This window comes from Asterias rubens, chromosome 4, assembly GCF_902459465.1.
Source record: "Asterias rubens chromosome 4, eAstRub1.3, whole genome shotgun sequence".
Classification (NCBI taxonomy): Eukaryota; Metazoa; Echinodermata; class Asteroidea; order Forcipulatida; family Asteriidae; genus Asterias; species Asterias rubens.
The window spans coordinates 8,443,239-8,466,257 of record NC_047065.1 but is presented as its reverse complement, the minus strand read 5'-3'; the positions used below and the strand labels follow the sequence as shown (position 1 = coordinate 8,466,257).

At 38.5% G+C, this 23,019-nt stretch overlaps 1 protein-coding gene across 1 annotated transcript; it reads right to left on the bottom strand.

Moving 5' to 3' along the window:
* Positions 1 to 229: 229 nt before the first annotated feature.
* On the bottom strand, positions 230 to 22,640 carry LOC117289717 (multiple epidermal growth factor-like domains protein 6). Its single transcript, XM_033770974.1, has 14 exons — positions 22,078 to 22,640; positions 13,373 to 13,528; positions 11,741 to 11,980; positions 9,048 to 9,172; positions 5,106 to 5,197; positions 4,035 to 4,064; positions 3,486 to 3,578; positions 3,240 to 3,356; positions 2,927 to 3,022; positions 2,442 to 2,531; positions 2,148 to 2,261; positions 984 to 1,013; positions 793 to 885; positions 230 to 640 (listed from the first exon to the last, which is right to left on the bottom strand). The coding sequence occupies exons 1-14, from the start codon at positions 22,456 to 22,458 to the stop codon at positions 495 to 497; spliced, it is 1,803 nt and encodes a 600-aa protein (XP_033626865.1). The 5' UTR covers positions 22,459 to 22,640; the 3' UTR covers positions 230 to 494.
* Between the last annotated feature and the right edge of the window lie 379 nt (positions 22,641 to 23,019).

Genomic DNA, 23,019 nt, shown 5'->3' with positions numbered 1-23,019 from the left:
TTTTGACTTAAAATTCAATAGGTATTTTGATGGGGGTCGAGAAAGTTACAAGCTTTCATTTAAGCCATTGCTCGAAAAAGTCCGCCAATTAATAGTAGCAGCGAAATAAAGTGCTCAAAATTTACGTGTTCACGTGACCAATTCTTATGTGTTTTATAAGAAACGTTTTAAGTTTTTGTTGTGGTTCCTGACCATTTAAAGTAAAAGTTAAACTATTTTTCGTTAGAGCGGGTGATACTCTTTGAAATACCATTCACTCAACAATTTTTTGGTTTAATGTTTGGGGCCAAAAATCTGACATAGCACCTTTAACTTCTATTTTGCGGTTCCTGTCATAAACTTGGGCTCTCAAACCTTCCATCCATTGCTACAAAAACGTGTTAGGAATAATGTCTGAGTTTGCTGGCACCACTGTCAGTGTTGTTATTGTAAAGACCTTCGACTTACAAATGTAACGCCCACGATTGTCGCCGGAGAAAATCAAAACGTGTTTTTTAGACGAGGCGTGACGAACCGCCGAGTAAATTGGGGTTGCACTTGCCACAGGATACCGGGCAGAAGTTTAGAGCGAAGTCTTCATTGTTCTCACACATGATAGCATCTGACCACTCGCAGTATTGGAACTGATCTTCACATTGCACTGTAATACGGGAAAATAACACTGGTTTAAAATCAAGTGTTTTATTTATAAAAATGCTCAAAAATTTTGTGAAACAAGATTATTCATATTTGATAACACGTTACATTGGCAGGATAGTGGTGGGTGGATGCGTGATATTCATTGTGTCTCACCTGTACAGTCTTCCCCATGCCATCCGTCCAAACACTCGCACTGACAAGTCTGCTGATTGACCACGCCATTATTGTAACACGTCACATCACAATCTACAAAAAAAAACAACATTAAAAACAAATTGAAATTCATGGCCTCATAACACATTATGATACAGTCTGGATAATGAGTGTAATCGGTAATTACGTACCCCCAGTTGGTTCTGCTGCCATAACAGGATCTGTGATGGGAAAACAACGAGACGTAAATTACATTTTGGTATAAAAAGATTCCCAGAAGCACAGTGTGGAAACAGAAGTGAACACAATACGTTACAAGTGTTGCTTCGATTTGCTGATTTCTACAGACCAATGTTATAGAACCAGATTTGTGGATACGCTGCTTTCTGGTAATTGGTAAATGGTGCAAAAATGATGAATTAATGCATTTCCTGAATATCAACTCATTTAAATAGCGTAATGTTATTGTTTATACATTTATCTAACACGAGATACACATGTTTTTCATACACGTCACACGCAGCCATCGTCGCCTAAAATCCAGAATAACACACATGGATAATCACTCCCAAAATGGCGCAGGTAAATTGGGCCTATAAAAAGGATGACTGAGATTCGAATATGTCACATCATGTCATGGCTTGTGGAAAACTACATCAACATTTCTTATCAGAACAATAGCACAAGGGGCGTTACTGTGGGCACAATATATGTAAGGCACATTGTATGTCGACCCTTCCTATTACTCATCTAACCCCAGCCATGGACCCCAGCCGAGACCCCAGCAGAGATCCCAGCCGAGACCACAGCCCAAAGAAACACGTGGGTGGAGTTGAACATTTCTATACTTCATTCTTTCTGCACATACATGTACTTCAATCGCGGACGGATGCACGTTTCGACTGTGGGATATGGGGGGACCTACCCCTGGATCAACATCCATGTCCAGGGTACATAGAAGATCATTATAAGGTAAAACATGAGACATACTATCTGTATTTCATTTTCACCTCACTATTTTACATAATATTGTAAACTAAGCTAAGCAAAGGAAGGGTGAAATTAGGTATGAACCCTTGTAGCTATGACCTGGATCAGAGTATAGCGATAATTTAGTAGCAATCACATAGGTTCTTACTGGCTGCTTTTTTGTGTGGTGACTTTAAAGATGATAGGCGGTTGTCTTTGAGATTGGAGTCATTTTTATAAAACTGTAAACAAAAATTACATTCGTCGTACTACTTTGAAAGGGGTTACCCTGTTCAGCCCTAGGAGTATAACAAAAATTTAAAAGAAAAAAAGAAAAAAAAATACTGATATTGATAGCGTGTGTTTGGCCCTAGGACAATACTTACTACATACGCCACACATAGCCTGGCAGTATTTGAGTACGTATGGATGTTCAGCATCACACCAATTTGGATACCAACCCCGATGGCATAACACTTTGTTGGTATTCTCACAGCGCTCTGAAAAAAATAATAAGACCAATCTAAAAACAATGACAAATTTAAGGGTTTACAAAGAAAAGACAAAGGTTTGAACTAAGTTTCAACAGAACTTCTTTATGGATTACTCCATTGACGGCATGTTACAATTTCGTCACTGATTTTAAAATCGTATTGATGCAACTTTCTATATTGACATACCTGCACAGGATTCGCCCATCCAACCGTCATTACACGTACATTGACAGTTTGCGTGATCCATTGTACCATGTATGCACTGGATATTACACTCTGTAATGAATCACGAGAAAACAAAGTGTTAAACCATGATGGTGGCTTTCATTGGCTGAAAAGCTGATAATACAAATTAACATATTTAACAAATTAACATATAGGAATTAGTAAGAGAAAACCACCAAAATGGCTTTAATTACAATCACATGGCGATGATTGGCCGTAAATCAAATAGAATATAATCTTAACCCGACCCAGGGCCAAGATGGATCGTAACTTAAATATCCCTGAATATTGGCATGCCCCACCCAAGCCATCAAGGAAAGCAAGGTAATGTCTGACTCATTGGTCTAACACATCAATCAGTTACCAATAATGGTTAGCCTAATCACAAAGGTAAAACCATTTGATACCTACACGCGGCTTTAAAACTTCTTGACAAAGGCACTTACCTGAGCAAGATGCACCAGTCCATGGTTTGGGACAGTCACACATACACGAGTCTGGATTCTTGACTCCACCGTTCACACAGTCGGGACCACCACACTCTGGAATTCACAATCAAGATGAAGTTAAAAAAAAAAAGCATGGCAACAAATCAGAAACGATTCAGGGTGTGATGAAAAGGCGGCGAAATGCTTTGCTCTCTAATACTGCAATACAAAAAGAACATTACTCAAAATCTGATCGTTTTAGCTCGTTAATTAATTGGCTTTAGGCCTAGTTCCATTTATTGTTTGTGTTTGTAGAAGTAACATTTCTTACCACATACGCCACAAAGTGCTGGACATAGCTGTTCCACTGGGTTAGCGTCGTTCTCCAGGAAGCACCATTGCTTGGGCCATCCGTCTCCGCACCATGGATGGGTATTATTACATACATCTATAGGATTAACAAAAATGTACACCAAAATCACAAACCGTTCATTGATAAACCATGTAAAATAAATCTCCTTTAAACGTTACCTAATAGGAATTTATATGAGTATTTGAATCCAATTATGAGTCTTACTTTGGCAGAGTGTTCCGGTCCATCCTGCAGGGCAGTCACACTTACACGCATCGGGGTTTATACTGCCACCATTCTGACAATCAAGGCGACATTCTGTTACAAAGAAAGGATGACCAATAAATACAGGTATGGTCACATAATAACAATCAGACTGAAAAACCGAGACCCCCAAGTGGAAGCTGGAGGTCACTGAATGTGAAGCTTCGATGAGGCAACTTTGAAATTAAAATATCTAGATTATAATTCTGACCAGTTTGACTCCAGCTATGGGGTCTCGGTGGGGAACTAACCGTCAGATAATTTGAAATACTCTTTTCACATTCGAACTACGTGTAGTGTAATATAATGTTTAAGTCCGTGTATTTCAAGTTACAAAAACCCTCAACAAGACTTAAACTTATCTAGTCAAAATGAGCAAAATGAAAACCACACACTGAGAATCCAGGCCCCTATAGACGAGTCAGGTCAAATATACGGGGAAGATCGCAAAGGTTTTATTCTCAGAACTCCTCTACAGATCTAATTCGTGAAAAGTTACTAAAAACTTACCACATCCTTGGTCAAGCAAGGAACATCCACCTGAAACACAACAAATAAAACTGTATTTAATACTATAGATTATTACGAGCCATTAAACAAGGCCCCCTTACCATCAACACATAAAGGTTTCGCTGCCATTGTAGTGGCCTAAACGTACTTACAAATCCAATGCCCTCCCAATGCGAGAACTCTTTTCACATTCGAACAATTACTGATATCAAACTTGTCAAATTTTGAGTTAAATGATGAGTCCCGCTTAAGTTAGCCTCACCCCAACCCTAGTTATACTTAAAGGCAGTGGACACTATTGGTAATTGTCAAAGACTAGCCTTTACAGTCGGTGTATCTCAACATATGCATAAAACAACAAACTTGTGAAAATTTGAGCTCAATCGGTCATCGAACTTGCGAGATAATAATGAAAGAAATAACACCCTTGTCACACGAAGCTGTTTGCGTTTAGATGGTTGATTTCGAGACCTCAAGTTCTAAATCTGAGGTCTCGAAATCAAAATTCGTGGAAAATTACTTCTTTCTCGAAAACTATGGCACTAGAGAGGGAGCCGTTTCTCACAATGTTTTATACTATCAACCTGTCCCCATTACTCGTCACCAAGAAAGGTTTTATGCTAATAATTATTTCGAGTAATTACCAATAGTGTCCACTGCCTTTAAGGGGGTGTCTTGTTGGTTTATGCCTTGGAGCCGGCCGGAACTGCAGTAGCATGTTAATGGATGTGTATGTAATTGCATCTCCGGCTCCAATAGGCCTACCTCACCATAGAGGATAGCACCTCTTGGGGTCACAGTGACTGACCCGAAACCTTTGCCAGCTTGACCCGGAAATGGGTCTCTGATCCCTATCAACCCTGAGCGCCCGGTTACATTTGGCTGATATTATGGGTGCGTTCGTTTAGCTTCCCTGGGTCGACCCCGGTGTGTGACGGGTTTTTTTTCCAGGACGAACGTGTGTAGATAATTACCCATGTTCGTCCTGCAAAAAAAAAACCGCCACACACCGGGGTCGACCCAGGGAAGCTAAACGAACGCACCCTATGGGATAATAAGAATGTAACCTACTGCAAAGTCCGTTTTTACAGTTCCCCAATCCTGAAGCACACAGACTGCATTGTTGTCCGATCTGATAAGGTGCATGGCCATTCACGTTCCCTCTAGAAAGAGAAATAAAACCAAAATCTAATTCATTCTGGGGGATTTGTATTTCTCACGTTTTGTTTCGCAGTGGTTTAATGAAATAAAATAATCGTCTTCTTTATATATGACAAAAACAAACTTATCGGCAACGAATTTATTAAGGGCCTATAATGATTTTTCCTCAAAATTTCCATCCTGGAAAAAAACACGAACAGTCTTTAAAGACAGTGGACACGATTGGTAATTGTCAAAGACTAGTCTTCACCGTTGGTGTACCTCAACATATGCATAAAATAACAAACCTGTAAAAATTTGAGCTCAATCGGTCGTCGAAGTTGCGAGATAATAATGAAAAAAAAAGAACACCCTTGTCACAAGAAGTTGTGTGCTTTCAGATGTTTGATTTCGAGACCTCAAATTTCAAATCTGAGGTCTCGAAATCAAATTCGTGGAAAATTACTCTTCTATCTCGAATACTACATTACTTTAGAGGGAGCCGTTTCTCCACTCTTTTATACTATCAACCCCTCCCCATTACTCGTTGCCAAATAAGGTTTTATGATAGTAAATATTTTGAGTAATTACCAATAGTCTCCACTGCCTTTAATAGATGTTAATTTTGCATCGGGGATAAATAAAGGATCATGTTTGCATATCTTTTTGTACGAAGCACCACCAAGCACGCTCAGTACTTTCCAGAGTTCTGTGACAAACTATTCTCACTATTTTGGGAGATTGTCGTATACCCCACTTTAGTTTGACACATATCGGCCAACTAATCGTCACAACTGCGCGTTAATATAATCAGCGTAGTGCAAACATTGCAACATAGAATGTCTTTAAGGTTTATTAAATAATAATTGGCAGGGGAAGTTCAGACAGAAGATATTCAAGGTAAAACCACAACACTAGAAAACATCCATGCAATGCGACCCGGTGTGGCGGTTTCAACTTTCCGCCGTGTTCAGTTTTCCGAATGACCAAATACGGTAACATTACGTCATGCGATGCTTGCGCACAGCAAGCGAAAGTAGTCCATTTTTAGTGCCGTATTGAGTCATCCGTGTTACTCTCCGGTAGCTGTCATGGCGGCGTCCACGAGTACAACGAGCGGCGAACGCATGGATCGTATGAGAGAATTTGGTGTGAAGACCAAGCAAATTATCCTGTATTTATACCGAACGAGCGTCAGAGAATCAGAAGAATTTTTTATTATTCTGGTTTAGTTTATTAAATTTATTTATTACCGTTTTTTATTTTATTGTATTTGTTTAGTTATTTGTTTTATTTCACTGAACTACAGTACTTGCCAGGGTACTCGTGGCGGTATTTTTGTCTGGCTACGTCACCCGGAAAACTGAATACGCCGGAAAGCTAAAACCGTTCGAACAACGTGTTGAAATGTCCGGCTACGTCACCCGGAAAACTGAACACGGCGGAAGACTGAAACCGCCACACCGGTCAACATATGGACGTGCAGTGCACTGACACGCACCTATATAATGTGTCCATACTTTGGGAGTCAAAATGATAGACTCATCATAGACGCACAGAAAGGTGGGAATGGTACAGAGGTGCGTTCTGCGTCTTCGTCTTCAAGGGGTAAATATTCGAATAATTTCAAACCGCAGTGAGATATAACGTCTTCGTTTGTGTCCCTTACAAATTAATATATTTACTAGGATATAACGCTATTTTATTTTAAACCCACATGGGGAAGTATACTGCAATACCAGCCAACATCACACCATAAATACATTGCATGCAATGACAAGTTAGTGTTGCCTTGAGATACTTATAACAGCAAGTGACTCTGCCAGCAGAAATTTACATAAAAGACGAACGTTTTAGCTTTTAAAGATGCTTTGTCAGATTGTTGGCCGATTTGACTCCCAAATTTGTATTTAAAGTTCAATAGGTATTTTGATGGGGGTCGAGAAAGTTACAAGCTTTCATTTGAGCCATTGCTCGAAAAGGTCCCCCAATTATTAGTAGCAGTGAAATAAAGTGCTCAAAATTTGTTTTTGTTGGGATCCCGACAATATATCACGTGACCAATTCTTATGTGTTTTATAAGAAACGTTTTAAATTTTTGTCATGGTTCCTGACCATTAAAAGTAAAAGTTAACACAAAAATCGTTAGAGCGGGTGATACTCTTTGAAATACCATTCACTCAAAAAATCTTTTTTTTAATGTATGGGCAAAAAAAATGACACAGCATATTTAATATGGGACAATTTGGCCATATATAAACTTGAATCCAACTCTTATCTTGCCTTGGACGGCAAAACACACTCGTACTAGTCCTGAAATCACTTAAATCTGTATGGACCATCAAGAAACTCAAAATGTCTTGGGCTCCGAAACTTTTCGTGATTACATATCTCTCTTTTACCACACCGTAATTTATTACGTCTGCCCTAAATTAAACATTTCCCGCGTTACGCAGGGTGCACAGGCAAATGGTTTCTGTTTCCGTAACATGAATGCACAGTATAACACACGGAGGCAAGAAGGATTAGGCTGACACATGAAGAATGTAAAAAGGGCCTTTAAAGCGTTGATGTAAGTAAAGCCAGGTCTATGTTGGAACTTTGAAAATCGCACGTAGACCAACATTTCTTTGAAAAATTGAAGATTTACAAGCAAGAGTTATGCATACAGAGGGGGCAATGACAGCAAATTGGACACTGGTTTTGAAAACAAATTCCATTCTTTCCCGGGTGTATCGTCTCCTCACTGAGAGTCAGCGTCATTCCTTTGCAATAACTTTATTATAACCATTAGACCCGCCAAAAAAGGTTTGGTAAATTACCTCATCAGTAGAATGCTGAAAGTTGTATAACGGTTAAGAATATGGAACCACTTGATTGGTCAAACTTAACGTGGTTCGATAGAATTTGTGTTGAGAAGGTACAGGTGGAAAATGTGCAACTTTTGCGTTAGGCAAACCCTTTACAGGCAACGCTAAAGGTTGTTTAGACCTGTGTTTTGCAAGTAGGGAAGACCTACCGTCATTGATAACAATTAGGCAGATGACAATAGTTGTAGTCTGGCCTATGCTGCCTCTCTTTACATACCCAATTAATTTGATGACATTTTGTCATTGACTTTCGTAGTGTTACTAGGAAGTGAACTTTCACAGGCTTGTTATGTGAGAGAAACACGTTGCCTTGGATCGGTCGAGTTGGTCCTTGAAAAGCGTTTGTAACCGTCTGTTATAAAATGCATATTAGTAGAAAGATGATGTTAAAGTAGAATACAATGATCCACACAAACATGCCTCGAAATTGCACGGTTTACCTTTTACCTCGTCGACTAACACGGTCGGCCATTTATGGGAGTAAAATTTTCCATAAATGGCCGACCGTGTTAGTTCGCACAGTAAAAGGAAAACCATGCAATTTCGAGGCACATTTGTGCGGATCATTGTATTCTACTTTTAAAACATCTTTCCAACCATATGCATTTTATAAAAAAACGGTTACAAACGCTTTTTCATAGACCAGTTCGTCCGATCCAAGGCAACGTGTTCCTTGAAGTACAAAATGACCCCTCTTAAAAATACAAAAAATAAACCACAAAACACAGAAACAACGCCAACATAGAGCAAATCTTTCAGCATTACCGAGACGTGGTATTAAAAACAAAAGTCTGAAGCTACGTCACTGTTTATCGGAACTGGTGGCTCGTCGAACCCGATGGGTCATTACTTACTTATAAGTTAGCACATTTATTATTTGCAAGGAATAGACCAATTGAAACCATTTCAACACTATACAAAACATCATATTAAAAGCTTCATATGTTCCTGTGCACTGTCAGAACAAGAGTGATATGACCATGCTAAGCAGATAAATACCTACCCAGGTCCATAGTTGCAGACAAGCAACTGGGCATTCTTGAAGCTGGCTCCTTCTATCAGAGGATCACGTAGGACTGGACATAAGTGCATTGCACAGCCCATTTTCTTGGTATGAGCCCAAACAATCTGCCAGAAACAATCCATACAAAGACATATTCATCAGTTTAAAAACTATATGTATATGTAACATATTCATAACTAAAACAAATTCATAAGTTTATAATTATATTGAGACAATTGAATTAGTTGTTGCAAACAACTTACCAAACAAATGAACCGATGGTTTAAATGCAAAACAAAAGATAGTTAATGGCCTGACGTTTGTTTTCTTTTAGCATTTTCTCGCAACTTCGATGACCGATTGAGCCCAATCGGTTGACCGATTGAGCCCAAATTTTCACAGGCTTGTTATTTTAATGCTTATGATGGGATACACCAAGTGAGAAGACTGGTCTTTGACAGTTATCAAACATGTACCTTCCCTTTAAACAGATGATAATAATATAATTAAAGGGAAGGTGTACGTTTGTATAATCAATCTTAAAATTAACTGCAACAAAACATTTGGTTGGTATAAAGCAATTTGAGAAATGCTTATTTTTGAATTAATGTGGTTTATGTAAAATGATGTCAGTTATTTGAATCGTAGAGGCATTGCCGCGGTAACATTTCTTAGATGCTGTGTTCTTATCGAAAATTATTATTCCTCCGTGAAAAAAAAAAACGCTCTGGAATTTCTGCGATATCTCAAAACGCGACTTTTAAATGGAATGTTTACATGTTCTAGTTTCATTATATACACCTACATTTATTAAAGGCCTAGAATTAAAACAGTCGAACTGTTAAAAATACCAAAGGTATACTTCGCCTTTATATACCATGAAGTCATCGACAAAATATACTTGAACACTGAGCGAAAGTCACGAGGAGATGCCCAATGGACAGAATTAAAACAAGAGATAAACTAAACTTACAAACAATGGAGAGCATAATACAATTTGGGGAAAACCCAATTGAAATACAAACCGTGTCTGCAGTGGGAGATAAGAGCTTTTTTTACGCACGTTTGAATCGGACCGTGACATTTTTGCAAGACATTTGTCAATAAGAAGCAATATACATTAACAAAATCCTTTAAAGGAACACGTTGCCTTGGATCGGAAGAGTTGCAGTATATTTCTTTCCTTTATACTCAGCGAAACGAACTTATTTTATTATTTCCAAGCATGCCAACATTTATTTTGCATCGGATAGAGATGGACGAGACTGCGAACCGCTTCAAATACTATATGACCCCAGTGTAAATTTAATCAAGTTGTAAACAAGACGGTATATCAAGATGGCAGTTTGAACTTTCTTGTCTTTTCATTATTTGTGCACAAACCCCTAACAGCATGGATTACCGCCCACATGTGGAGTAAATGCTGTGGCATGCATACAAAACCTATGTAGGATGTCAAGAAGTTCAGAACGCCATTAAAACATAACCGTATTCTTGTCGACCTCCGAAGTTTAAATTGAACAGTCATATGAACTTTATTTTCTTTGAATCCAATATATATGGAGAGGATATGCCGGTATTCATTACCTCATTCTCAAAGGGAACAGGGTAAACCAACAAGCGCGGGAAACAAACAAATACAAAACTTGGAGGGATTTATGTTCAACTACTTCAGTGCAAGTTGCGTTTCTGTAAACATTGCATGCTTGTTTCAATATCGTGGTTAACCGGTATTAAAACAGAGTTTTCAAATATTGTCGATTTTGCTTGTCAGACGGTCATTTAGGTCGATTGGTGTCTGTTTTAAGGTTTTACATCAGTTGGATTTCTGATTCATAGTCGTTACTGCTTGACCCTACATTATAAAACAACGCACGTTTATACAATTGGTGACAAATAAATCCAAGTTAATTCACTGTGTAAACTGTAAGGCTTCCTCCTGAATTCAGCAAAAAACAACACAGTTTGTTATTGTTATAATATGATAACGACAATTGGCCTTGTAGAATGGATATTATTATTGAATGCTGACACTGGACCGAGGTTTCTCATGTTGGCTCTTCCTATGGTTCTTCAAAGCTAAGCTTTATCACCTGATATTTTGATGAGTTGTGCTCGGTAAACTACAGTAGAACGGAAATGAAGAGCATATGCCGAACTCTGATTCTTAGTTACCATTGCAAGTGATGAGTCTGACGGTAACAATTTGTCTCAATCACGGCTTATATTACATTCTGGATTGTTTTTAATCACAAAGTATAGGCCCATGGCTTGATTCCAGAAAAAGGCTCAATGATTAAAAAACAAATACCTCATCGGAGAGTTGACTTTGATCAGTTTTAGGGTCGACGTCTTCCTTAAGGTCAATTACATTTTTAAAGGAATAACCTACAGTCTAAAGCAAACTTGACTGTTGAGGCACCAGTTTTTAGCACCAGCAGAATATTAACTTGTTGGAAATGTTGTTTAATGTTAGAATGGAACGATTACCACGCACTGTTCCTTTCCGGAACTTATAATAGGCCAACTATATAGCTAGGAACCCGGCTCCGTTTCCATCTTAAATCCTCTGCCAAATTATGAAGGCTTCCTTTTGTTTACAAAGTCGAAGTTAATAATACTGGGAGTAGCGATATTATGGTTGGGCTTCGCCATGTAATGAATGTTGGGTAAAGGCATTGTTGTGTTCGTACCTGAGTGTAGTGTCCACATACAGTTCCCGGTACGCACGAGTCCGTATTGATATCATAGTTCTCCTTCTCATTGAACCAATGTGAGATGAGATACATTGGAGAGGCTGGAGCACCACCCCTGCTATACGCTAAGTTCTGCCCTACGTGTTGGTATGGAGTAATGTTGTCAGGGTTGCCATGACCCCATATGCATTCCTTCGCGTAATCCGCAGCCATAGATTCAAGATCATCGTCCCATGTCTGAAAGGAATGAAGAAAACACATTCATATCAAAGGAAAGTTATATTAAAAACCTACAACTAAAGTGCCAATAACTTTCTCAGTTTACTGCAACTTTCCCATGTCTTGAGAGAGCGGCCTTGCGTCATAGCAAGCTCACGTCAGAATCATCAGAATGTGGGTTCGAATCCCGGTCAAGGCAAGCGGTGTCCTTTAACAAGAAACTTCACAATAATTACCCACACATTTGTACCAGCAAGATTGACGACCTAGAATTATTTCATCGCGAATGTAGTTCATTACCATGTGACGCCACACACACATGGCAAAGTGAGGCAAACTGTCAGTCCCTATACTTCGGCCTTACTGTTCATTGTCTAACTATACAGTTCATTTGACTAAGCAAACATCCAGAACTTGTCGCAATGTTTCAATGTCCTGCAATCTTGCATGAATTTTCAAATGGGGTTTTATATAAAAGTGAAGCCATGAAGACTCTTTATTTTCAGGTTTTTAAAGAAGAAAACAGGAACTGCATGGAGCAAACTATAACCCCTGACACCCCCATGTGGTTAAGGGTGACCCCCTTGCTGAGCAGGACGTGGTTTTCCTGGCACTCTCAAAGCTAAATCAATGACTTATTCTGTGCAGTGTCACTCAGAGTCAGAGTGCACTTAAAGCTTCTCGTCAACATGGTTTCCTATAGCTTCAAAGGACCCACAGTCATTCCTTTCAGCTCAGTCGTTCATATTGGATTCCTAAAAAGCTGTTATACATGGAAAGTTAATTGTTTTCATTTATTCAGTTTAATACGTCATCAACGCGTTGCGGTTGTGAATTAGGCGGGAAAGATCTTTACAGACACTGGACACTATTGGTTATTGCCAAAGACCAGTCTTCTCACTTGGTGTATCTAAACATATGCACAAATAACAAACTTGTGAAAATTTGAGCTGAATCGGTCCTCGAGGTTGCGAGATAATAGTGAAAGAAAAAAATCGCCCTTGTCACACGAAGTTGTGTGCTTTCATATGCTTGATTTCGAGACCTCAAAATCTAATTCTGAGGTTTCGAAATCAATTTCGTGGAAAATTACTTCTTTCTCGAAAAACTACGTTACTTCAGAGGGAGCCGTTTCTCACAATGTTTTATACTATCAACAGCTCTCCATTGCTCGTTACCAAGTAATGCTTTATGCTAATAATTATTTTGAGTAATTACCAATAGTGTCCACTGCCTTTAAAAACTAAAGTCTGGAGCTACGTCAGACCCAATGGGTCATTACGTCTTACTTACAAATTAACACATTTCTTATTTGTAAGGAATAGACCAATGGACCACTGCCTGAAATAGACAACTTGAGAATAAATCACATTGTCTCTTAACATTGATTACGAACTCCAAAATGCTTACCATTTCCTCCATATTTGCTGCGGGTCCAGGTACATTTCTCCTGTAATTATTATGCATAGCTACAAGCATTCTTGCCATGCGGGGAGTAATGCCAACTTGGACGGGGGCTTTGGGTCGTTGCTTTGCTGCTACTGGTTGAACGATAGTCTTCACCCTCTGAAGCAAAAACAAACACACAATTCAATCATATCAAATAATAAACCACAAGGGAATCAAGAACAAATATCAATGATTAAAAGTCTCATATTTCAAAATAATGCAAAGGTTTAACACGTTGCATGCGGTATCGAACACCTGTGAATTTAAGAGAGATACGTGGTTTTTGTCCCTTTTTTATTCCTTTTTTTTCTTCTTGTAGTTTTGTCGTGTTATTTTAATTCACTTATATATTGAATGATTGATTGATTGATTGATTGATTGATTGATTGATTGATTGATTGATTGATTGATTGAATGATTGATTGATTGATTGATTGATTGATTGATTGATTGATTGATTGATTGATTGATTGATTGATTGATTGATTGATTGACTTATTGATTGATTGATTGATTGATTGATTGATTGATTGATTGATTGATTGATTGATTGATTGATTGATTGATTGGTTCATTGATTACTATGTAGACCTACTTTTAATTACAAATTTCAAAGTATCTTGGTCCAATATGAAACATTTCCGAATTTGCGGAACATTGAAATGTTTTATAATAAGGGTGCAGGTTTTTGCTGGAAGTTTTTATTTAGCCAAATAATGATTATTTTGATCATCACCGTGAGGCCGCTCCCTTGATTGGAATTAACGGAAATAAAACGTGACTTTCAATTCAACGTTTGCAAAAGGCACAACACCGCATGGTCATCCTGTCATTAATTAAATTGGTGCTTAATGGAGGTTGCATAAAATGCTCATTTCCGATTGAAAAGCAATTCAAACAAAATATACACGGTGTTATCTTGATTTCAACTCATTTTTCATAGCTTTCACTGGCAAAACTAATTAACTCTTCCCCGATGAGGGGGCACGGAAAACATTCTGACAATGTGATCAGAGTGGAGGCAGGGTGAAAGTGCTTACTTTAAGCGGCAGCTGTTCAATCATTGTAAGAGAGTTGTAATGAGAGGACATGATAACGCAGACAGCAGTATTGAAGGCTATACGGGAAGTATGGTGACTTTAAAGAGACATAGATCACTTTTGGCAGTGTTGTTATGGCAGTTTTCAAGACTTACACTAAGTCTCGGGTATTGGGTTTAGTCTAGCGACAATGGCTCAATTCACAACAATTATATCAAATCTGAGGCTGTTAAACTGGAACAAAATAATAAAATTTGATTTTATAATTGACGACCACAGCTGTGCACAGTCGTTGATAATAAAAATACGATTTATGTCCCCCCCCCTTTGTGTTTACATGGTAGACTTTTCAATTTGTTTAGTTAATTAAAAGACCAAATCGGGCCCCCTAATGGCCAAACATAATAATATGAACTGAAGTACTCGAGTATCTTTGCAATTTGCAAGACATGTCTTCCTCGTAAATATAAATTTATTCGAGGTGTTTCAAAACCATATAGCGTAACATTGGTTCATACATACGTAAACATTTTCTTCGAAATGTTTTGCAGAATGATGGAATTATTGGCTCGACAGGTATGTTAGTGCAGTCAAGTGGGACGAACCAACGACTTATGTTATCATTACTGACTTGCAACGAGTCTATACTCGTTCAATCATCATTTATTATTTAGGCCTACTACTCACAAACCCCCAAACTAAACTAAAATGACAGCAACATTATTGTTTGAGTTATTGTAATGTTTTGAACTGTAAATGTCCCGGATACATTCATGAATGACGCAAAAAAGTCAATTAACCAGTTATTTAAATACTCACTGATGTTAATAAACCTAAGTTTACTTCTAGAGTGATTGAGGATCCGATATAGGGGACGGTTGTATGGACAAGGGGGCTTATAAGCAAGTATCCTTAGCGTTATAGAGAGCTAGTATATACCACCAACTGACAGAAAAGATGAAAACGAAATATTTCAATCACACACAATTAGCAGATTGACACTATTGGTAATTGTCAAAGACAAGTCTTCTCACTTGGTGTATCTCAACATATGCATATAATAACAAACCTGTGAAAATTTGAGATCAATTGGTCGTCGAAGTTGCGAGATAACAATGAAAGAAAAATAACTCTGGTTACACGAAGTTGTGTGCTTTCAGATGCTTGATTTTGAGACCTCAAATTCTAAACTTGAGGTCTCGAAATCAAATTCGTCGAAAATTTCTTCTTTCTCAAAAACTATGGCACTTCAGAGGGAGCCGTTTCTCACAATGTTTTATAACATCAACCTCTCCCCATTACTCGTCACCAAGAAAGGTTTTATGATAACAATTATTTTAAGCAATTACCAATAGTGTCCACTGCATTTAATTCTCATCGTTACAAATAAAGTAGGCCCAACGCCGAAATAGTTGATACTGAGTTTTCATCTCATTTATTAGAGTTCTATTTCTTTCATTTTAATTATTTGTATTTAATTCAGTTGTTTTGCTGTCTTCTTTGCTATTCGTATACTCTGTCATACCCCGACAATTTTAATGTTAGTTATTACCATGGATTTCTAATTTTATTTTATAAATAAAACTACTCTTTCGTTCGCCATTTAAAAAAAAAAAACCCAAAAAACGAATTAATGATATCAAAAAAGTGGATGACAATTACATTTTTTTGCTTGAGTTAGCTTGATAAATAAACATAACATCATAAGTAAAAACAGACTTTTCTTCTGACAGCTCAACGTTCGTTGATTGTGATATTTAATAACAGCTGTTACAAATCACAGTACTTTTAGTCACTGTCTGACCGAGAGGTCTACATGTGCGTGCTGAATACAGCAACCTTGATCTAAAGTTTCCATTTGGTGAGTGATTCAAACTTATAAAACAGTTCCCATTAGCAACAAATCAAGTCTAATCCCAAAATGGCTGGTGTCAATACATAAATCAAAAGTTCATAAAAATAATATAACATGATTAATTTTGCATGCAATGTATTGCTTATATATATAGTCGGTCCATTATGAAGGAGAGTCTTTAAACAACTCAATAGGATCCAAAGCCCATAACAGAAAATCCGGCTACTTACCCGTTCACTATGGATTATTTGGAACTCTAAATTTCAATTTTTAAACAATATCCAAACATGTGGTCTGTTCCGCATAACACTCGCTACTGAGGCGTATGACTGGCACACCTGTGTCAAATCTATCAACTTTTACACAAACTATAAAAGTGATCAATACTTTAGCAACGTTGGTAACTGAGATGAGTCCAAACAACAGCAATTAGCATAAATACTCAACATACACCATGAAGCGACGAAAAGTAAAACCTTCCGTACCCGATACTGTTGGATAAAATTTGATGTTTTGGTTTTTTTAAGAACTGAAAGACAGTGTTTTTGTTTAACTTGTTTTCTATGATTGAATTTATGTCATTGAAAATGCTGATGTCATATCCTTGGTCGCCAAGACCGTCTCCGCCAAGTTTCGATTCCCACTTCCTAGATGTGTTGATATTACTTTCCTCCAGCATTGTTAGAATATGAATAGGGGATCTTCGTCTGCAATCTACGTCACCAAGGAGTGTTGAATCTTACCAGCTGTAAGCCAGATCGTCTTTTCAAATCCAAATGTAATTCCGCCGCATTCAATCATCTGGATCAACAAAATTTCTCAGAATTGGTCCAAGTCGCTGTCGAAGGTTGTCGTAGATTTCATTGTTAAAAGACGTTCCAAGTGGGTCACTATAGCATTGACCTTTGCAATGTAATTTATTCAGGGAGGTATTCCGGTACTTTAAAGAGGGCCTACATCCCATAATGCTTGCAAGAAGCGTCTTTCCAGACATAGAAAGGACTCCAGTGGGTCCAGAGGATGGCACACCCACTGACACAAATAAAGAACCCAACAAGCTTGACAAGATGCGGTCAGCTACACGAACGCTCGCAGAACAAAGCAATTCATTTCTCGAAGTTGAATGTTTCATTTGTATATCACAACGTATTATTTTCGTTTGATTTAACCGCACAAATTGAATCAATTCTACCCGTATGGGCCTGCTGTTCAATATCAATGCGAACTTGAGTCCCTCCTAATGACCCTAACCCCAAAGTAAAGATGTCGTTGGCTTTATAATATGCGTGTGTCGTTGACATGTTCATCGTAACGTGTTCATCAAGTCGTGTTTGTTGTTCCTTGTTAGACCTCCAGTAAAAACAGCCAGGATTTTGTTGCGTCACTAGTTTGTTGTGATAACTCATTGCTGTAATACTCGAGTAACTACGAAATGAGATATATAAAAACAGTTTTTGGTTTTGTTATACTCATTTCTCGGTGACAATGTGTGCTTGATATATGAAATATCTTCTAAACGCGAACAAATCGGCAGACAACTTCAATTTCATGTTTTCCAGAGCTTTGTTCCCTGTATTCATTGCACGACAGGAAAGCGGAAAGGAAAGTTGTTGAAACTGGTGCCGTTTCTGTTGGTCTTTTTTTAGCAAACGCGGTATATGTGAAGCAAAATGGCGCTTAGGGTCCAGGCCCGCTTAAAGGACCGGAAGTGCTTAATGTTCTGTCCATGCAATCAGAGCCAATATTTGACACGAAAGAGTGGGTTCATAAAAAGAGAGACACTTTAATAGTGGGCATCACGCAACCGCGGCTTCTGTGATTACATGGACGTTGAGTACATATACGGGAGCTCATGATCATCCGTTCTTTAAAAACGGATTTCCGAGGGAGCCGTTTTCTCAGAATGTTTTATACTATCAACCTCTCCCCATTACTCATTACCAAGTAAGGTTTTATGCTAATAATTATTTGCGTGGCTACCAACAGTGTCCACTGCCTTTAAAGGAGCCAACATCTGGGAGCCAGTTCAATCCTGCATGCATAGTCTTACGGAGAATACGTACACAAGGCCGACCAAGCCCACCAGGAATCGATTTCGTCAAACTCTTCCTAACTTAAAGGCACTGGACACCTTTGGTAATTGTAAAAGACCAGTCTTCTCACTTGGTGTATCTCAACATATGCACAAAATAATGAACCTGTGAAAATTTGAACTCAATTGGTCTTGCGAGAGAATAGGTTTCGTGTATTTAAGTGAAACGTTTCTTCTTTCTAAAAAAAAAATACGTTACTTCGAAGCCGTTTCTCAATATTATCAGATCTCCGTTGCGCGTTACAAAGTATATATCTTGTTTTCGCCAACAATTCGTTTGAGTAATAACCAATTTTGCCAATAGTGTCCAATGCCTTAAAGATTATTATTGGGACTTAGGACGAGTTAGGTTCTGTATCCAAAGACCTAAGACGCATTGAACCCGTCCTAAGTTAGGATGGGTTACTCGTCCCAACACGAGATAGGATTAAATCGGCTGTTGACCGCATTGGTTTTCTGCACTGCGACATTGCCAATGTCGTAGTGATATCAATGGAGAAGTTTTGTTTTCTCAATCGATTAAACAAAAAGGAATCCTGAAACAAAAATTATAAAGTGCGGGGGAAAAATGTCGACCCAGCCCATGTGAACAAAAAAACGGGTGTATGGAAGTGTATAATGCTGGCCAACAAGGCACAGCTTGGTGCCGAATTATGAGCACAGACAAGCTGGATGGGCAAAATGCTTACAGAGTTGTTTAAATATAATATGCCACACTTTATGACCTTTTCCAATTTGTCCGTTCATGCGAGGGTGAATTTATAAAATGTAGGTCCGTAAAAGTAGTGGTGCTAATTATTCCAGCACCTGATCCAAATGGCTGGGGTGGTACTAGCCCTATTTAGGACTATTCCTCTGCACACTGTAGTACATCACGAGAGTGTAAGGCCGCCAGGGCTAGGGTGGTACATTTACACGAGTAGCATTCTAACAGTGTACACACTGATCGCCGAGTACCAGTACAACGACACTGGATCCGTTCTGGGTAGCTGTCAAAACGACACGCATGGGCCAACAGGAAGAGGGGTTACATGTTATCGGTACACGGATTTGTTTTTATTCCCGTGCGTAGACAAGTTTGTCTATAAATAGGTGGATTTCGGTCCAAGGTGTCACAAAATGTTCATTGGGGTCAACATGAAAACCTTGTTCGTGTATATTTAGTGAGGCAACGTAAACCAGACGTTGAACACTTAGCCTATAACGTAAACTATCGATTGAACTATCCTTATATAGGGCCAGGTTGAACTAATGTACCTTTTGGCCCCTACCGTTACCATAGTCACACTGTGATTCAGTGCCAAAAAACACAACTTAATTGACCAATATTCAGTCTCTCTCTAGCTCACTGGTGTGTGTTCCGCTTAGATTGCCATATTATATGAATTAATTTATCGAGTAAAGCTGTGCGTGCTATGGAGTGGAAGGGTCTTAAAGTAAAATAGTTCAATATTGTCCACCGGATTTTCCGTCTCAAACTAGCCTGCCACCATCCTCAACATACCCTTACAACAACAATCTTTTCCGCTATACGTATAGTGTTTTTCAAGACAATAAACAAATCGTATTAAAGATCAGTGTGATCTCTTTGCAATGAAAGCGCACGTGTTCCCAATATGACAAGATGTTGGCCTTTTGTTAGAAATGTTTTTATGTCCACTGGCTCGTCACGTATCCCTGTCATGGTCACACAGCAAGTGCACCGCAATCGACCATTCGAACAATTTTTTTTTAGCATTGGGTTACCATGGATTACGAGGGAACAACCATGGCCTAGGTCTATTCACATTGTACATCTTGGTTACAATACTGAGCCAATAATGGTTACTAGCTGTTGCTAAACTTATAGCTCTGGGTTACAATACTGAGCCAATAATGGTTACTAGCTGTTGCTAAACTTATAGCTCTGGGTTACAATACTGAGCCAATAATGGTTACTAGCTGTTGCTAAACTTATAGCTCTGGGTTACAATACTGAGCCAATAATGGTTACTAGCTGTTGCTAAACTTATAGCTCTGGGTTACAATACTGAGCCAATAATGGTTACTGGCTGTTGCTAAACTTATAGCTCTGGGTTACAATACTGAGCCAATAATGGTTACTGGCTGTTGCTAAACTTATAGCTCTGGGTTACAATACTGAGCCAATAATGGTTACTAGCTGTTGCTAAACTTATAGCTCTGGGTTACAATACTGAGCCAATAATGGTTACTAGCTGTTGCTAAACTTATAGCTCTGGTTTACAATACTGAGCCAATAATGGTTACTAGCTGTTGCTAAACTTATAGCTCTGGGTTACAATACTGAGCCAATAATGGTTACTAGCTGTTGCTAAACTTATAGCTCTGGGTTACAATACTGAGCCAATAATGGTTACTAGCTGTTGCTAAACTTATAGCTCTGGGTTACAATACTGCGCCAATAATGGTTACTAGCTGTTGCTAAACTTATAGCTCTGGGTTACAATACTGCGCCAATAATGGTTACTAGCTGTTGCTAAACTTATAGCTCTGGGTTACAATACTGAGCCAATAATGGTTACTAGCTGTTGCTAAACTTATAGCTCTGGGTTACAATACTGAGCCAATAATGGTTAGTAGCTGTTACTAAACTTATAGCTCTGGGTTACAATACTGCGCCAATAATGGTTACTGGCTGTTGCTAAACTTATAGCTCTGGGTTACAATACTGAGCCAATAATGGTTACTAGCTGTTGCTAAACTTATAGCTCTGGGTTACAATACTGAGCCAATAATGGTTATAACAAATAGTTGTTACTAAGCTTATCAAATAGCTAGCTCTGGGTTACAATACTGAGTCAATAATGGTTATATATCGCTACCTGTTACCAAACTAATGAGCTACAATACTGAGTCAATAATGGTTACTAGCTGTTACTAAACTTATAGCTCTGGGTTACAATACTGAGCCAATAATGGTTATATATTATTAGCTGTTACTAAACTTATAGCTAGCTCTGGGTTACAATATTGAGTCAATAATGGTTATATATTACTAGCTGTAAACGTATAGCTCTGTGTTCAGTACAGAGTCAATAATGGTTATATATATTACTAGCTGTTACTAAACTTATAGCTAGCTCTGGGTTACAATATTGAGTCAATAATGGTTATATATTACTAGCTGTAAACGTATAGCTCTGTGTTCAGTACAGAGTCAATAATGGTTATATATATTACTAGCTGTTACTAAACTTATAGCTAGCTCTGGGTTACAATATTGAGTCAATAATGGTTATATATTACTAGCTGTAAACGTATAGCTCTGTGTTCAATACAGAGTCAATAATGGTTATATATATTACTAGCTGTTACTAAACTTATAGCTAGCTCTGGGTTACAAATTGAGTCAATAATGGTTATAATATATTACTAGCTTTAAACGTATAGCTCTGTGTTCAATAAAGAGTCAATATGGTTATATATTACTAGCCGTAAACGTATAGCTCTGACCGGCTCTGTGTTCAATACAGAGTCAATAATGGTTATATATTACTAGCTGTTACTAAACTTATAGCTAGCTCTGGGTTACAAATTGAGTCAATAATGGTTATAATATATTACTAGCTGTAAACGTATAGCTCTGGGTTACAATACTGAGTAAATAATGGTTATAATATATATTACTAGCTGTTGCTAAACTGTCTTTGCTGCTTACCTGGTTATAACCACGACTCCTTGATCTGGAGCGATCTCGATTGCCTTCCAGTGTGTGCCCCAATCCAAAATCCTTTCTCTTATCTTCTGTCATGTCAGCATCGGGCTCTTTAGCAGTAGCTTTCTTGTCATCCTCCATTGTGTATTGGTCTGGCTGCTCCAGCTCTTTCGCCACATCTTGCCCAATTCCTGCATCATCTTTCAGCACTTCTTCCTTGATTTCAGTACCGGGATCTATTCTGGTGAATTTGGTCTCGTCGTCACAAAGTATCGGCAAAAGAAAACTGCTCATAATAACTCCCAGGCACAAAAAGAGTTGATAGGATGCCATGTTGATCTTGAGAGAAATTATCTCGAGTTGAAAGGTCTGGACTGCATGCATACACTATAACAATTAGATTGCTATAGATGAGTTAAGACCAGCGGGTGTCAAACTGTTTTGGACCGGCAGCGTGCTATGCTGAGGCCAAAGAACTGCAAGTTACTCAAGTTAGTTAGGACTGGTTGCACCGTCGTCTAGTTTGGTTTCTCTTGCTCTGAACGTGCTCTGACGGCTGAACATCTTGACGTTTCCCTTAATATAGCCAGATTGGATGGATTGTGGAGTAGTCCATTTTCTCACAGGGAGTATAGTTTGTAACGAAGAACCAAGATTTATTACGGTGAATGACATGACTGGTAGCCTTGTCTCGTGTGTTTCGCGGCAATAGCGCATATCGTATTCCTAAATGCTTCGGTGCTACTTCCTGAACAAGACGCATCTGCTATATAAACGTGGCCGGATTTGAATGTTTTTCCGAAGGGATAGCAATATGTGAAGTCGAAAACATCCACGAAGGAACTTCATAGCTGAATCGGGAAAGCTCACAACACTTTGTTAGGTCAGTCGCCAGGGAGGGGGAGGGGGGGGGGGGGTATCATGATAACAAATCGTTTTCTGAAG

Coding starts and splice junctions, on each gene's coding strand:
- LOC117289717 (XM_033770974.1), bottom strand. CDS start 22,458: ATGCATGCAGTCCAGACCTTTCAACTCGAGATAATTTCTCTCAAGATC. Junction 3,357..3,485: donor GACCGGAACACTCTGCCAAA/GTAAGACTCATA, acceptor TTAATCCTATAG/ATGTATGTAATAATACCCAT. Junction 886..983: donor GGCAGCAGAACCAACTGGGG/GTACGTAATTAC, acceptor TTTTTTTTGTAG/ATTGTGATGTGACGTGTTAC.